This window comes from Jaculus jaculus, chromosome 11 (genome assembly GCF_020740685.1).
Source record: "Jaculus jaculus isolate mJacJac1 chromosome 11, mJacJac1.mat.Y.cur, whole genome shotgun sequence".
Lineage (NCBI taxonomy): Eukaryota > Metazoa > Chordata > Mammalia > Rodentia > Dipodidae > Jaculus > Jaculus jaculus.
Genome location: NC_059112.1, coordinates 94,739,870 through 94,755,609, shown reverse-complemented (window position 1 = coordinate 94,755,609; position 15,740 = coordinate 94,739,870). Strand labels below are relative to the sequence as shown.

The 15,740-nt window shown below is 53.9% G+C and overlaps 1 protein-coding gene across 2 annotated transcripts; it reads right to left on the bottom strand.

Moving 5' to 3' along the window:
* Positions 1 to 219: 219 nt before the first annotated feature.
* On the bottom strand, positions 220 to 15,154 carry Ninj1 (ninjurin 1). Of its 2 annotated transcripts, none has more exons than XM_045161688.1 (4): positions 15,017 to 15,154; positions 4,174 to 4,443; positions 2,591 to 2,754; positions 220 to 898 (listed from the first exon to the last, which is right to left on the bottom strand). In XM_045161688.1, exons 1-3 carry the CDS (start codon positions 15,083 to 15,085, stop codon positions 2,623 to 2,625), a joined length of 471 nt encoding a protein of 156 aa, XP_045017623.1. In that variant the 5' UTR covers positions 15,086 to 15,154; the 3' UTR covers positions 220 to 898; positions 2,591 to 2,622. The 2 variants fall into 2 exon arrangements, with proteins under 2 accessions (XP_045017623.1, XP_045017624.1); XM_045161689.1 differs by having other exon boundaries at positions 4,215 to 4,443.
* Positions 15,155 to 15,740: the final 586 nt, after the last annotated feature.

Below are 15,740 nucleotides of genomic sequence, written 5' to 3'. Positions count from 1 at the left end.
AAATAAAAATTTTAAAAAATAGTATAAAGAAACAAGAGCAAAAAAGAAAAAGAAAAGGAAAGACATAAGAGCAGCAAGGCCTTTTGAGCCTCTCAGATTCCGGCCTCTCTACATCGAAACCTACTCCAGGAGAGACAGGAACCAGACACCTCCCATCTAGCCATTTTGGAAAGGCATCCCCTGGCTATCTGGGAGTGGAGGGAGCGAGGCACGTGAAGCTCAGTGGGGGAGGTGTGTAAGCTTTATTGGCATACCTGATTGGAAAAGTGGGGCTTGGACCCCTGAGCAGGAAGCTGGGGCTCTGCCTGGTCACGACTGGTGGCAGGTACAGGCAGGACCTGAAGCCCATATGGGAAGGGTTGCCTGTTGATGGCTGCCAAGCCCAGGCACTAAGGCTGAAGCCAGTGGCCACCTTTGAGGCCAACAGATGGAGCTGCCTTGTCCAGTGTCCCTGGGTTAGGAGACAGCAGAGGCAGTGGTCACCAGGGTGACCTGTACAGGTCCCAAGGGAAGTAGGGTCGCTGGTGCAAAGGGAGGGGCTTGTTCTTGTCTTTCTGGAATGTCCTGAGACAGAGGTCGGGGCTGGATGCTCATCCAGTCCAGCCATGGAACTGCTGCGTGTCCGTGAATAGGCGGTGACTTTTGTCTGGGGAGAAGTCTCTGGGGCTGTCCAGTTCTGCTCCTCTAGGTTACGAGTTCAGCCCCTGCATGCCAGGAGTGGCCTCTCATACAGCAGTCACAGTCAGAGAGAGGCACGTCCCAGAGCCTGGTCAGGAGAGGCCAGCCTGGGCTCTGGAGGTCTCCGGGAGTGCTGCTCATAGCAAAGGGAACATCTCAAGGTCACTGCAGTTCTTGGGGTCTGGGTGGCCGGGCTGTGTGGCAGATGCCATTCAGAGTCCTGGAAAGAAAGAGAGGCATGAGAACTGCTCAGCCAGCCAGTGGCATGTGACACTCGGGCACTCAGATTTGGGATTAAGAAGGACTTGTTTGGGGGCTGGACAGATGGCTTAGCGGTTAAGCGCTTGCCTGTGAAGCCTAAGGACCCTGGTTCAAGGCTCGATTCCCCAGGACCCACGTTAGCCAAGGAGGTGCACATGTCTGGAGTTCGTTTGCAGTGGCTGGAGGCCCTGGCGCGCCCATTTTCTCCCTCTCTCTCTGCTTCTTTCTCTGTCACTTTCAAATAAATAAATAAAAGTAAAACAAAAAAAGTAGTGTTTTTTTTTAAATTTTATTTATTTATTTATTTATTTATTTGAGAGCAACAGACACAGAGAGAAAGACAGATAGAGGGAGAGAGAGAGAATGGGCGCGCCAGGGCTTCCAGCCTCTGCAAACGAACTCCAGACGCGTGTGCCCCCTTGTGCATCTGGCTAACGTGGGACCTGGGGATCCGAGCATAGAACCGGGGTCCTTAGGCTTCACAGGCAGGCGCTTAACCGCTAAGCCATCTCTCCAGCCCTTTTTTTTTTTTTTTTTTTAAGGACTTGTTTGGGTCAGGCATGGTGGTGCACACCTTTAATCCCAGCATTTGGAGGCAGAGGTAGAAGGATCACTGTGAGTTCAAGGCCACCCTGAGACTACCTAGTGAATTCCAGGTCAGCCTGAGCAAGAACCTACCTTGAAAAACCAAAAAAAGAAAAAGAAAAACCTGTTTGGGGCTTAGGAGACAACTCATCAGTAAAGCATAAGGAACTGAGTTGGGTTCCCCAGGCCCCACATCAAACGCTGGGCCTCACGGCACATGCTGTAATCCTGGCACAGGGGATGTGGGGCAGGGAATCCCTGGGGCTCACTGGTTATTCTAAGCAATTCAGTGAGCTCTAGTCTTAGTGAGAGACACTGTCTCAAAGAAAAAAACTGGAGCTGTGGAGAGATGGCTTAGCAGTTAAGCGCTTGCCTGTGAAGCCTAAGGACCCCGGTTCGAGATTCGATTCCCCAGGACCCACATAAGCCAGATGCACAAGATGGTACACGCATCTGGAGTTCGTTTGCAGTGGTTGGAGGCCCTGGCACACCTATTCTTTCTCTCTATCTGCCTCTTTCTCTTTCTGTCGCTCTCAAATAAATAAAAATAAAAATAAATTTAAAAAATAGAACTGGAGAACAATTGAGGAAAACACGTCCCCCCCCCCCCGCCCAATGTCAACCTCTGGTTTTCACCTGTACACCTGTGCAACCACACATACATGAACATGCATACACACCACACACATGCAATAATAATAATAAGACCTGTCTGACTCAGACAGGACTTCCACAGTGCAGTGTTTCTGGGTCTGTCAGGATTTGAAGCAAGGTCCAGCACAGGGACGGGGGCTTGTCAACAGTGATGATGGCCACCCCAGCCTGAACCTCAGGTCACACCACTGTCAATAGGAGACCATGCCTCGACACACCTCTTCCTGGCCAGATGACATCCATGCTTGGGAGCATCGAGGACTGTCAGGTCCTCAGGCCACACAGCACATCATTAATAAGCGTCCTGGTCAAGTCACGGGTGAGGGGACAGCCAGTCCAGGACTGACCAAGCCCCAGAAGCCTCCCCATGGCACTGGCCAGCAGCAGACCCCACGCTCTTCTTCCAGCTCACCTGGGTGTCTCACTGCCGAGGAGCCGTGTCCATCACCGGCTTCTGGACCCCGAAGGCTGTGATGAAAATGTTGACCACCACGATGATGAATACCAGGCCCGTGGCCAAGTTGTTAAGGAAGTCCAGCTTGGCGTGCTTGGCGGGGTTGTTAAGGTCATACTTGACTGTGGGGGAGAAGGAGTGGATGGTGCCCACGGCAGCCTGGATGGCAGAGGACACCCTTATCTGGGGAGCGTGCTAACTGGCTGTTACCGGGCTCTCGGTCATATTGAGGGTAACTTTTGTCCCTCACTGAAAAACGGCCTGTTTTGCCAAAACCCTGGCATAAGCGTCCTCATCCCCTCTATTCCCAACTTTCTCTGTAAGCAACAGGGAGCCCAGGCAGGACAACTGCCCAGGGCCATGTGGCTCCTGGATGTGAAGTGAAGCCAGGCCAGGTGTGGTTTCTCACGTAACAGTGCTGAGCCCTTGGTGAGCCCTGATTTATGAACCTCCTATTGACCCCAAGCTCTGCTTACACCCATCCCACAAGGGGAGGCCCTGAAGTCTCCGAGATGTCCACTCACTTCCAGAGTGACATGATGAGCAAGTGACCTGTGCCCTAGCACTTTCTGATGACTGTCCCTTCTTCTGTCACTGAGGGTGCCTGGGCTCCTGGGCAGTGTCCCATGTAGCCGCAGCTTGCTTTCCTGTCTGCCTGTGGCCAATCTGTCTGTCCACCAGCAGAGGAAGTCACTCCTCTGTTGAGGGGATGTGGTTTTAGTGGGTTAGTTTGGGGAAGACTGGAACGCTGAAGGTTTCGCGTTGCATTTGGATTTTCACACTCCAAACTAGCAGAAATGGTTAGACGTCCTGTCCCTAGAGATGGTGGTCCAGGGTCATCCACAGACCCATCTCACCTCCCATCCCAGAGCCCCCTCCTGTGCCAGGATTTCTCTTTAGCTCCCATCCCAAGACCCCCCTGTTCACTTTCCATCTGAAGAACCTCTCTTAGGTCCAAGGTCCCCTTGTCACTTCTTTTTTTATTTATTTATTTGAGAGTGACAGACAGAGAGAGAAAGACAGATAGAGGGAGAGAGAGAGAATGGGCGCGCCAGGGCTTCCAGCCTCTGCAAACAAACTCCAGACGCGTTGTGCTCCTTTGTGCATCTGGCTAACGTGGGACCTGGGGAACTGAGCCTCGAACCGGGGTCCTTAGGCTTCACAGGCAAGCGCTTAACCGCTAAGCCATCTTTCCAGCCCCCCTTGTCACTTCTTGATTTAGGGTCCCCCTCCACCTCCTGTGTACCATGGCTGCTGTTGGTCACTGGATACTGCCAACACAAACTGGCCTGAACTGGGCTGGACCAAAGACCTGGTTGACCGAGGCTGCCTCATGGCACAGGTGTCACCTGGGCCCAAGGAAGCAGAAATCCTGACCCAGACCCTCCCCGCTCAGACCCAAACCTTGAGGACTTTTGCCCCACTTTGTGCTTCCAGAGGGGAGAAACCATATCTTAGACTGTAAGCCGGGCTCAAGAGGGGGCCAAGGACCGACGGGACCAGCAACTCCATGAGAGCTGGATGTGCACAGTGGAAGTCACCTGTCCCTGAGACTGTGTGAGCATCTGCTGGGGGCTCCTACCGAGGAAGATGAGCAGCACACCCACTCCGATCTGCAGCGCCAGGGAGATGGAGATGAGGACCACAAGGGGCACAAAGAAGGCGAAGTCGGGGCCCTGTTCCACCACGGCCTTCAGCTGAGATGCGTTGGCCATCAACAGCGCGATGTCCAGCATGCTCTCGGCCGCACTCTTCTTGTTGGCATAATGGTTCACGTTGATGGGCCGGTTCCTCCAGCCCCAGCGGGATGGCTATGGGGAAGCAGATGGGGGGGAGGGGGTCACATGAGGCTGGAGGGGAGGGGCTGCAGGAAGCAGGCAGCAATAGCTTTGGGCCCCCTGGGGTGGTAGGCAGTTGTCCAAGGCCCCTGACAGTAGGGTTTCTGTTACCTGGTGGGTTTTTTTTTTTTTTTAATTTATTTATTTGAGAGCGACAGACACAGAGAGAAAGACAGATAGAGGGAGAGAGAGAGAATGGGCGCGCCAGGGCTTCCAGCCTCTGCAAACGAACTCCAGACGCGTGCGCCCCCTTGTGCATCTGGCTAACGTGGGACCTGGGGAACCGAACCTCGAACCCGGGTCCTTAGGCTTCACAGGCAAGCGCTTAACCGCTAAGCCGTCTCTCCAGCCCTACCTGGTGTTTTTTACTCTAAGGATGCACCCAGCCTCTCTCAAGCCTACCCTGGGAATAATAAAGTCCTGCAGAGAAAGGAAACAGACAGCAACCTCAGCACACACACTGGTCTTCGGCTGGAAACGGCCATGCTGTTCCCTGTCCACGCTGCTGGCCAGGCATTGAGCCTCCTCTCCCCTCAGGGTCTGGGCTTTTATCTCGTCACACTGAAAGGTTAATAGCCTTTCCTGAAGACTAAAGGGAACTAAACAGTTAATAACTATCCCTAAAGCTCACCTGCAATAAAGAAGCAAGAGGCATTTGGCTTCATTAAGGTTGACGCCTTCCCTGATTGATGTACTCCCCTTAGCCTGGACGGCCTTGAAGGATCAGGGACCATCTGAGTATCCTCCCTTAGACATTCCTGGCTGAAAAAGCCGATTCTGAACAAGGACACAAATAGCTACGACGTTTCTTATCTGCTGCACCCAGTACAGTCTGTTTTTCTTAGGATCCTCCTTCATCCTTCAGGAAGGTTGCTACCCCCTCGCTGCTTCTCTCAATAAACTAACTGTCTGTAGAGATCAAGTCCAGTGTTCTCTTTGGCTTTTTTCTCTTACACTTTCCTTACACATCAGGAAGGGAAGTGAGGTTACGAGGTGGACAGGTCCCTGCATGTGAGCCCCAGGCTTGAAAGTTGCTGCTCCTAGTCCGGGCCCAAAGGCTGCTGCCTGGTTCCACCCCATTGCCCCTCACCTACTCTCCAGCCTAAACAGCACCCTCCGGGACAGCTCTGTTTGCCTTGCTGAGCCACAGTTACTCACTGATATGGGGAACCAAAAGCACACAACAGAAACCCTCGTGCTCTGAGGGCCTGCCAGGACGTCTCCTCTGACTTCTCCCGAGCAGGACGTGGCTCTCCTCGGCCAAGGGTGGTCACCCCTCTGTCTATCTCCAAGACACCTCTAGGCAGCTGGCTTCCTCTTTCCACTGAGCTCATCAGCCCTCTCAAGTGCAGTGTGAGTAACTGTCGCCCAGTAGATTTAGGAGTTTGTGAAAACTTCTTGGATTTCCAGCCATCAGGCTGAAGGAGGTGTCACTGGGTGGATCTTAGGCACCACCCTAAGATGTGGGTGGTGGATTTGAAATTCCAGTCTAAAGATACGCAGAGTGCCTGATTTCTGCCTGGGGTTCCTGAAGTGTGCTGCTGTGGTGTGGCTTTTTTCTCTCTGTGCATTTGGTCCTTAAGGATAGGCCAACTTGGGCTGGAGAGATGGTTTGGCGGTTAAGCGCTTGCCTGTGAAGCCTAAGAACCCCAGTTCGAGGCTCGGTTCCCCAGGTCCCACGTTAGCCGGATGCACAAGGGGGCGCACGCGTCTGGAGTTCGTTTGTAGTGGCTGGAGGCCCTGGCGCGCCCATTCTCTCTCTGCCTTTCTCTCTTTGTCGCTCTCAAATAAGTAAATAAATAAACAGAAACAAACAAAAAAGAAGAGGCCAACTTCTTGTCACTAACTATTTTAGTGGAATGGCCTATAATCCACTCCCTAGGGCCCTGAATTAGTTCCTTCTCATTTGTTTTCTACAGAAACCCTTGGGAGGGCAATATACCCCCCCCCCAAAAAAAAAAGTTTACAATGAGAAGCTTCCCTCGCTTTTCAAAAAAAAAAAAAATCACAGCCAATGCTGGAGAGAGAAGTCCTGGACAGTTGGGGGGGGGGCGGCGACTGGCCACCATCTTTGAACCTGGAATCAAGCTATTGGGCATCTTTCCTTGGCCTTTCTTACCATCTCTTCTTCCCCTTCATGGATAATCTCGAGGCCCTTCTTGCACTGCCCCTTCACTTTCAACTTTGCCAGGTTCAGGCCAAGCTGGACCCGAGTGGGTCCTGGGAAGGGCCGCATGCAAATCTATTCCCGTATTGAGAAAAGGAGTTAGGGCTTACATCATGCCCCAGGCCGTTCCCATTCTATTTGGAGTTTGGTCTTTTCCAAGAAAAGCTAGGGCAGAACAGTCAAGCCCTCCTGTTCCCGAAGTGTATGCTGTGCTTTCTTTTTTTCTCTGTGTTCGGTCCTGTAAGAACAGATCAACTTCTCCTGCCATTATGAAAGTTCCCCTGCATCTATACGCTTCAAATAAACATCCCTTCCTCCCTGACTTGCGTGGTCTCTAGAGGCTCATCTCAACAACCTAAAGCTGGCTGCTACGGGCCCCTTCTCAGGCACCCAGGACAATCCCACCAGCCTCCAGCTGACCCCTTTTGTCCTCTGGGGCCTGGGAGCTGCCCGGTCCTGCCTGCAGCCTCCAGAGCTTCTGGGTTGGAGGCCGCGGGCAGGGTGCGCTGCCGGCAACCAGACACCTGAGGCCACCCTGCGAGATCCTGTTTCAAGACTCATGAAAGATGCAGAGAAGGGAAGCCACCACACTCACGCATATGCATTCACACAGAGGCTAACAACGGGGTAGGGCTGCACTTTGCTGGTGTAGCTTTAAGTTGAAACCTCTTCCAAGAAATGTGCGCAGGAGGGCAGGACAGGTGGTGGGTGACCCAAGTGGGCTCTGTTGCATGCACCAGGACTGGAACCTTCCATCCACTTGCCCTGGTGTCAGCTGCTCTTAAGATTTCACTTGGGAGAAAATTCTAGAATAGACAGCACACCTCCATACACACACACACACACACACACACACACACACACACACACACGCCTATACATGTACAGATGTTTGCATGTACTTCTCATGTGTTTATGGACTATGGATATGTATGTGTGCGTGCATGTATGTGCATGTGTCCTGTGTGAATGTCTGTGTACTTTTCAGTGTTTGTGCGGGATGAACGTGGAGGCATCTACTGAGCAATCACAGTCCCCTGGAGGGACTCCTGGTGCCCCCCATCAGTAACCCTCCTTTTCTTGAAGGAAGCACGGGTCAACCTCTGCCCATCCCTAGCCTTTGTGCTGCTCTGAGGTCACTCCAAGAGCCCACACTGCCCTTCTGGAGTTACACCCTCCTGGAAATCCCCCAGGGAATGGCTGCTCCCTTGTCAAGGTTGGCAAGGAACTGGGCAAGGACATCTCATGTTTACTGGCCTGTGCCCCACATTGAGGGTATTCCCAGCTCTGACCTGTCCGCACCCTGTCCTGTGTGTGCTTGCTGGGTGGGGGGGATCCTGAGGTTGCTGGCTCACTATGGGAAGCAGCTCCTGGATTCTTCAGCCCTTAGGGTTCCCCGTGCTCCTCTGGGGCTCCATCTGTCCTTAAGAGGTAGAAGCCAGATGCACACCTTGTGAGCTGAGCCGTTCCTACCTTTTGGGGGAAGTTCCATAAATATGGACATATCAACACATATCCCCCCCCCAGAATATAAATATCATTTGTAAATAATATAATACTTGCACACACATGTACTATACAAACTTATATCACACATGCACACACATACCATACGTAACCCACATGCGTCCACACACATAGTGCACACAACCACACATATGAAATGCACTTGTACAAGTATGTACATATACACTTATACATGCATACACATAACGCCAGCATGCACCACACACATGGACATAGCACAAACATCATGAATAATATGTATGTATATATGCAACACACATGCACATAGTATACACACGTGTGCATCCACATGAACACACTCATGCACAATTCAGATGCATACACATGTCACACAAAAGCATACTCATAGGGGCCGGGCATGGTGGCACACACCTTTAATCCCAGCACTCGGGAGGCAGAGGTAGGAGCATTGTCGTGAGTTTGAAGCCACCCTGAGTGAGTTCCAGGTCAGCCTGGACTCGAGTGAGCCCTTACCTCAAAAAAACAAAAAAAGGGGGGTGCACTGGAGAGATGGCTTAGTAGTTAAGAGCTTGCCTGTGAAGCCTAAGGACCCCGGTTCGAGGCTCAATTCCCCAGGACCCATATAAGCCAGATGCACAAGGTAGTACACGCATCTGGAGTTCATTTGCAGTGGCTGGAGGCCCTGGTGCACCCATTCTCTCTCTCTATGTCTTTCTCTGTGCCTGTTTGTCTGTCTGTCTGTCATTCTCAAATAAAAAAATAAAAATAAACAAAAAAACAGCATCCACATAGAAACACACACACACACACACACACACATAAGTATGCATAGTCTACATGTACATATAATAAACACAGCCCCAGGCTAAGCATGGTGGCTTCTGGGCAGCAAGAATTCCTCCTGATTCTGGACTCTGCGGAACAATCTCATTACCTCGTGGCCGTGAGGAACAAATACCTGAATGAGGGAGAACCCAGTGTCCTCACTTCCATCCTGAGCTCCCAACACTCAATCACAAGAGCCTGTGCCCCTGCTATCTTCACACCCACTTAAAGGGCAAACTGAGGCTCATGACTGGAAGTTCCTTATCCAAACCCACAGCAGAGGACGACTGGGCGAGAATTTGAATCCAGGGCCCAGAGTGCCAACAGCTGTCACGCCATGGGGGACTGAGCTCTTAGGAGCTCCCTATACCCAGATCACACCAGATAGTCCTGCTCTGGGCCTCAGTGTCTTTTTTGTGTCATGAGACTGTGGCTTTAAGACCCTGGGACGGCTCAGAGCCCCAGAGTCCAGCAAAGGCTCCTACCCAGCACCCCTTCTGGTGAAGGGCACTTCCGGCCCACTCAGCCATCTGCTTCCCATTCACCCTGTACAGTGACGATAAGAGGCACAGGCTTACAGCACGAGCAAGCCACCCCGTGGAGTCAAACCTTGGCTCTCCACAGCCCTGCTCCGTGGCCCCGATAACAGTCACCTGGCTCCTGCCTCGTGTGTGGCCACCTTTTAGAAAAGCTGCTTGTCTCCAAGTGAAGGACACACATTACTCTCCTCTAGGATCCAGGATGCTGGGGCTCAGAGGGCCTTGCCCAGGGCACCGTCAGGGAGGGGTGGATCTGCACTCCGGGTGCAGGATGTGTGCCTACGCCTAAGGCAGTCCCAGAACACACACCACTGGCATCCACCCCGGGCAAAGGCTGCTGGTGCCTCATGTTGCCAGGAAGGAATCTACACGGCAGGGCTGCTGGTGGGGCCTGGTCTTGAACCTCAGTGGCCTGTGCCATGGCATGTAAATAGTTGGATGAGCCCAAGGGTGTTTAGGGCCAATCAACCACAGGTCAGTGAGCCCCGTGGATCTGATCAGCTGCCAGGAGCATGCTGGGACCTCTGCTAGGCCCGCACTTGTGTACCTTGGTCATGCAGGGCACAAACACAGTGATTAGTATGACCCAGGGCCAATGGGAGTTTCCCAAAAACCTCAGAGCAGCCTGGAGCGGGCATGACGTGGACTCTTTTCTCCTGCACGCCAAGAAGCAGCACTGTGGAGAAGGCAGCCTGTGTGGGAGTCTGCACTTGCAGGAGCTTGGCCATGTGTCCCAGGGCCACCCGACTGTCCACAGCTGAGGTGGGAGGGAAGCCAGGACAGAAGTACATTTGAGCCAGGCCTGTTCTACCCACGGCCCAGCTTAAGCCGTGCTTGGCACGGAGTCTCTGGGCTCTTTTAGGGCTTAGCTGGAGGACTGTGGCTGAGCCCCCAAGTATAGGGTTAACGTGCACAGAGCAGGGGGTGGGGCTGCCACCCCCCATCTCCTCCGTCACCCCCGATCCCGCCAGACCAATGACGAGCAGAGTACTTCTGTGTCTCAGTTTACCCATCTGTAAAACAGGCGCACAGGGACATGGAGGAGACAGAATGAAGCAAACTCAGTGATCTGCAGCCTGTTGAGTACCTGTAGCCAGGAGAAAGCTGGAATGTTCCTCTGCCTGATGCCTGGCTCTCCCCACTGTGAGACACTTCACCTCAGCCAGTGAGTATAAACATTTCATATGTAACTGCACACAAACAAAGCCAACAAGGAAAAGAAAAGCCAATTTAGGCACAGGTATCCCGGGCTGAGGAAGCCCAAAGCAGCCTCCTACTGTCTGGGGTGACCCAGAGGTCTATGTCTAGATAGATCCTTGCTTATCCTATTCTAGACAGTGGGGGGGACCCATGCTGGGGAACTTGGCTGAATCTCGTTCAACCCACCAAGCATTATGGGTAAAAAGTGGCTGACCCACCCCTTAGGCCCAGTAGAAAGCTACCTATTCCCAGCACAAAGCTGGATCTGGAGGCCAGCCAGCTCTCCTAGGTTGGACCTGCAGGATCCCATGCCTGGTGAGCCTCAGAGGCAGAGCCGGAGCTTTCCTGAGTTCACGGGTACACTCCTGACAGGAAACCCCAGGCAGATAGCAGGAAGTATAGGAGGCGGGATCTCCAGAGCAACTGGGCCTGGGGCTGGGCAGCTCACTTCCTGTGGCTCAACACTGACCAGGAGTGACCCTGAGGCTCGTCAGGGTGGCCTTTAGAACTTGGACAGCCTGCCTGTCCCAGGATCTGCCAGGCAAGCAGAAGTGAAGAAATTAGGAAGTTTCCCCCCTGGCAGTTGAAGTCAAGTTAGGGGAAGGCCAGTGCTCCACGGTCTCAAAGCCCAAGACGTCCAAGAACTTCACTTTGGGAGTCATGAGGGGCAGGAAGGCAAAGCTGACACCAGAAAACTGGAGTCCAGCCCCATCCTAGACACCTTCCTCCCCGAAAGTCCAACACCAAACTGCCTCTAGTATCCCTTGGGATCTTTACTGTTTCTTTGCTGTCAGGCAAAACTGAGCTGACTTGGGCTGGAGAGATGCCTTAGCAGTTAAGGCACTTGCCTACAAAGCCTAAGGACAAAGGTTCAATTCCCCGGTACCCACGTAAGCCAGATGCACAAGGTGGCACATGTGTCTGGAGTTTGTTTACAGTGGCGGGAGGCCCTGGCATGCTCATTCTCTCCCCTCTTTCTCTCTCAAATAAATAAATAAGGCTGGTTGTGGCGGTGCACACCTTTAATCCTAGCACTGAGGAGGCAGAGGTAGGAGGATCATCATGAGTTCTAGGCCACCCTGGGACTACATAGTGAATTCCAGGTCAGAATGGGCTAGAGTGAGACCCTATCTCCAAAAACCAAAAGGAAAAAAGAAAACTAGCTGGGTGTGGTGGCACACGCCTTTAATCCCAGCACTCGGGAGGCAGAGGTAGGAGGATCACTGTGAGTTTGAGACCACCCTGAGACTCCATAGTGAGTTCCAGGTCAGCCTGGGCTAGAGTGAGATCCTACCTCGAAAAACCAAAAACAACAACAACAACAACAACAACAACAAAACTAAGCTGATTCAAGAAACCGGCTCAATCCCTGGACACTAACTGGCATCCTCGGGTGATGGGTTCTGGAGCACCAGGCATAGGGGCTGGAGCTTCTCTAATGTCCTGAGAGGACCCAGCTGGCCACCTCTGCTGACCCTCAGCCACTTGGGAGGGAATAACGGTACCCCATTTTCCAGAGAGAGAAAACAGCCTCCACTTGGAGGGCCACCCTGGTGGTGACAGTGAGCTATTTGCGGGCATCACTGCAAGAGGGCCTCCGTGGCAAGTGGCAAGCTGTGCAGTGCTGTGGCTGTGGCTGCCACCACTACAACGCTCCAGGCATTGCCCGTGCGCCAGCCACACAGTTCTTGTCCTGATTCTCATGTGGGGAACGCGGGCCTATCACTCCCATTTCACAGATGGGAAAGTGAGGCTCAAGAGTGGTGACATGATGTTCCCAAGACACTTGAGGTGGGGTCCTAAGGGTATAGGAAAGGGATAGGAACACTGAGTCAAGCAGCCTTCAAGGTTGGCCACGCCTCACGGATAACATTTGTTTTAGACCAAAGGTCGTGACCTGGGACGGGGCCCACGAGCTGCTCATGCAGCCCAGCCTCCCATCCCACCACCTCCTACCCGGCCAGGCACGGTCACAGTGAGCCAGCCTCGGGCATCAGACCCTGTTATTCCTTCTGCTTGGGACCTTCCCACTCACACCTGAGCACCAGACCCGTCCATGCGCACCCCCAGCCCAAGGTTACTGCGAAAACCTCCCCCGGCAGGGAGCACCACAGTGCTCCACCACCTCTCACCACCATGGCAGCCCTGTAGCCCCTTGGGGATCCCACACTGTCCCTTCCATTCTTCTAGTCTGCTGTCTGCGGGTAGAAGAGGGTAGGGACTGTATCTCCCTCCTTCTGGTCCTCAGAGTTAAGACAATGAGTCCTGAGCACCTAACTCAACCTCTCCTGGCGCCCAGACCTTCTTGGTGAGGAATGGCCTACATTTTTGCTTACAGAAGTCACAGGTGCTGAGGGGAGGGCACAGCCAGGCAAGGACAAAGGAAGGAGGCAGGCAGAGTCCCCCCACACACACCCATTTTTTTCTTCATTTTTTTTTTCAAGGTAGGGTCTCGCACTAGCCCAAGCTGACCTGGAACTCACTATGTAGTCTCAGGGTGGCCTCGAACTCAAGGTGATCCTCCTACTTCTGCCTCCTGAGTGCTGGGATTAAAGGCGTGTGCCACCAAACCCCAATGATTTTTTTTTTTTTTTTAGGTAGGGTCTCACTCTAGCCCAGGCTATGTAATCTCAGGGTGGCCTAGAACTCATAGTAATCCTCCTACCTCTGCCTACCGAGTGCTGGGATTAAAGGCGTGCACCATCACCTGGGCTCAGAGTCCCTTTATTTTATTTTTTTATTTATTTTAATTTTAATTAATTAATTATTTATTTATTTGAGAGCAACAGACACAGAGAGAAAGACAGAGGGAGAGAGAGAATGGGCGCGCCAGGGCTTCCAGCCTCTGCAAATGAACTCCAGACGCGTGCACCCCCTTGTGCATCTGGCTAACGTGGGACCTGGGGAACCGAGCCTCGAACCGGGGTCCTTAGGCTTCACAGGCAGGCGCTTAACCGCTAAGCCATCTCTCCAGCCCCAGAGTCCCTTTATAAGCCACCTGCCAGCCTGCTTCCTGACTGGTTTCAAGGCAGACAGGGAACATGTGTTTTTTCCTTTCAGTTTTTATTTTTTATTTTAGGGAGTGTCTCACTCCAACCCAGCTGACCTGGAGCTCACTTCCATAGCCCAGGCTGGCCTTGAACTCAGGCTGAGTGCTGGTATTAAAATTGTGAACCCCCCCCCATGCTCTCTGCTTGTTCTCTTTTAAAACCACAGACAGAAGGCTCAGAGAGGTGGACGGACCTCCCCAAGGGCACACAGCCAGGGGGCACCAAGCTCCCAAAATGCTCATGCTGGGACAAAGTCAGGTCCCCCGGAGGCTCGTTCACAATCCTCAATTTCCTCATTTCTAGTCCAGGGACACACATCTGTGCATCCTAAACACTCCTGCCCCAGGTTATGAGCCTTTGGCCTGGTTACCAGCACCTGGGCAGAATGCGTCTGCACCAGTCTGTTTCACATTACCGGGATACGTGGAAAATCACAGCCCCGTGCAGTTCCCCACCCCCATCCCGGAGGGTCGGAAAAGGAATGTCCAAAGTCAACAAGTCATGGAGGTCCATGCCAGGACCATGTTAGTGAGGGCTGGGCCCTGGCACGGACCAGCAACTGTAAGTAAAGTGGGAGATCAGAATGAGGGTGCGCCTCCAACCAGGACACCCGACCCCTGCTGGGGCCTATGCAAGCCAGGCAGAAGCAAAGTGTGAATGCGACCCCCCCCCCCCACACACACACCTTGGATGGACTCTCTGAAGGCTAAAGGGGTGCCGTTCCGCTTCTCACAGACAGGTGATGAGCCAGGACACGGCCTCGGGTTTCCCCACCGACTGTATACGGTCACCGTGCGGTGACGTAGCTGTCTGCCTGCTGCTGGCCTGGGAAGCGGGAGGCGGGGACACCTCTCCTCCTACTCTGGGGCACGCTGGGGCTGGAAGTTACAAGGGCGGTGTGGGAGGCAGGAGGGATCCGGAGAGCCGGGCACCAAGCTTCCTCCGCCCCGGGGTAGCTCCTTCGCAGGGCAGCCAGGTGTGGGCACTGCATGGCGGGGCCTCCGAGAACGTTGCCCTCCAGGTCTCTGGCTCACTTACTGGGGTGTCCCCAACCTGGGATGTCCCGAACCCTTAGGAGACACCCCTTGAGCCCGAGACAGGACAAAGTAGGACTTGGATCGGGAGCAGCGTCCATCCCCACCCCGCAGTGCGGACCCGGCGCGCGCCCCGGACCCGATGCCCACAGGTGCCCACCGGGCCCAGAGAGAACGGGCGCCGGGCCAAGGTCACGGGGTGGCCGGGAAGACGGGCTCCCCACCCCCACCCCGGGGACTTACCGAGGCCTCGGGGGAGCCCGGGTTTAGGTCGCCGTTGAGTTCGTACTCCTCGGTGCCCGAGGACTCCATGATGCGGGCGCCCGGGCCACCTCGCTCCGGGCCTGAGCGTGCCCGCGCCTCTGCCGCCCGGTCCCCGGCTGTGTGCCCGCCTCCGACCCGCCCTCGGCTCGCCGCCGCCCCCGGACTCCGCCTCCGCCGGGGCGGGCCCGGGGCCTGGGGGCCGGATGCTGGGAGCGCGCGGGTCCGTTGGGGATACGAGACAAAATAACCCCGGGTCTGCACCCCCGAAAGCCCCGCGGTGGCACCGCAGCGTCCTCCGGTGCCTGACTGCGGGGTCATGAATTAGGCGGACCTCCCTCTGAGCCTTCCACCTAATCTTTTTTAAAAAAATTAATTTATTTCAGAGCGAGAAAGACACGGGGCGCACCAGAGCCTCCAACCCTGTAAACGAACTCCAGACGCATGCACCATCTTGCGCATCTGGTTTACATGGGCACTGGGGAATCGAACCTGCGTCCTCAGCCTTCTTTTTTTAATTTTTTTTTGTTTATTCTTATTTATTTGAGAGCGACAGAGAGAAAGAGGGAGGAAGAGAGAGAGAGAGAGAGAGAGAGACAGAATGGGCGCGCCAGGGCCTCCAGTCACTGCAAACGAACTCCAGACGCGTGCGCCCCCTTGTGCATCTGGCTAACGTGGGTCCTGGGGAATCGAGCCTCCAACCGGG

Bases quoted from the DNA above. Each gene is read 5' to 3' on its own strand.
- Ninj1 (XM_045161688.1), bottom strand. From the start codon at position 15,085: ATGGAGTCCTCGGGCACCGAGGAGTACGAACTCAACGGCGACCTAAAC. The intron at 4,444-15,016 runs GTAAGTCCCCGG...GCTTCCCCATAG, and splicing joins CGGGCTCCCCCGAGGCCTCG to CCATCCCGCTGGGGCTGGAG. The intron at 2,755-4,173 runs GTGACTTCCACT...TCTCCCCCACAG, and splicing joins TCACACAGTCTCAGGGACAG to TCAAGTATGACCTTAACAAC.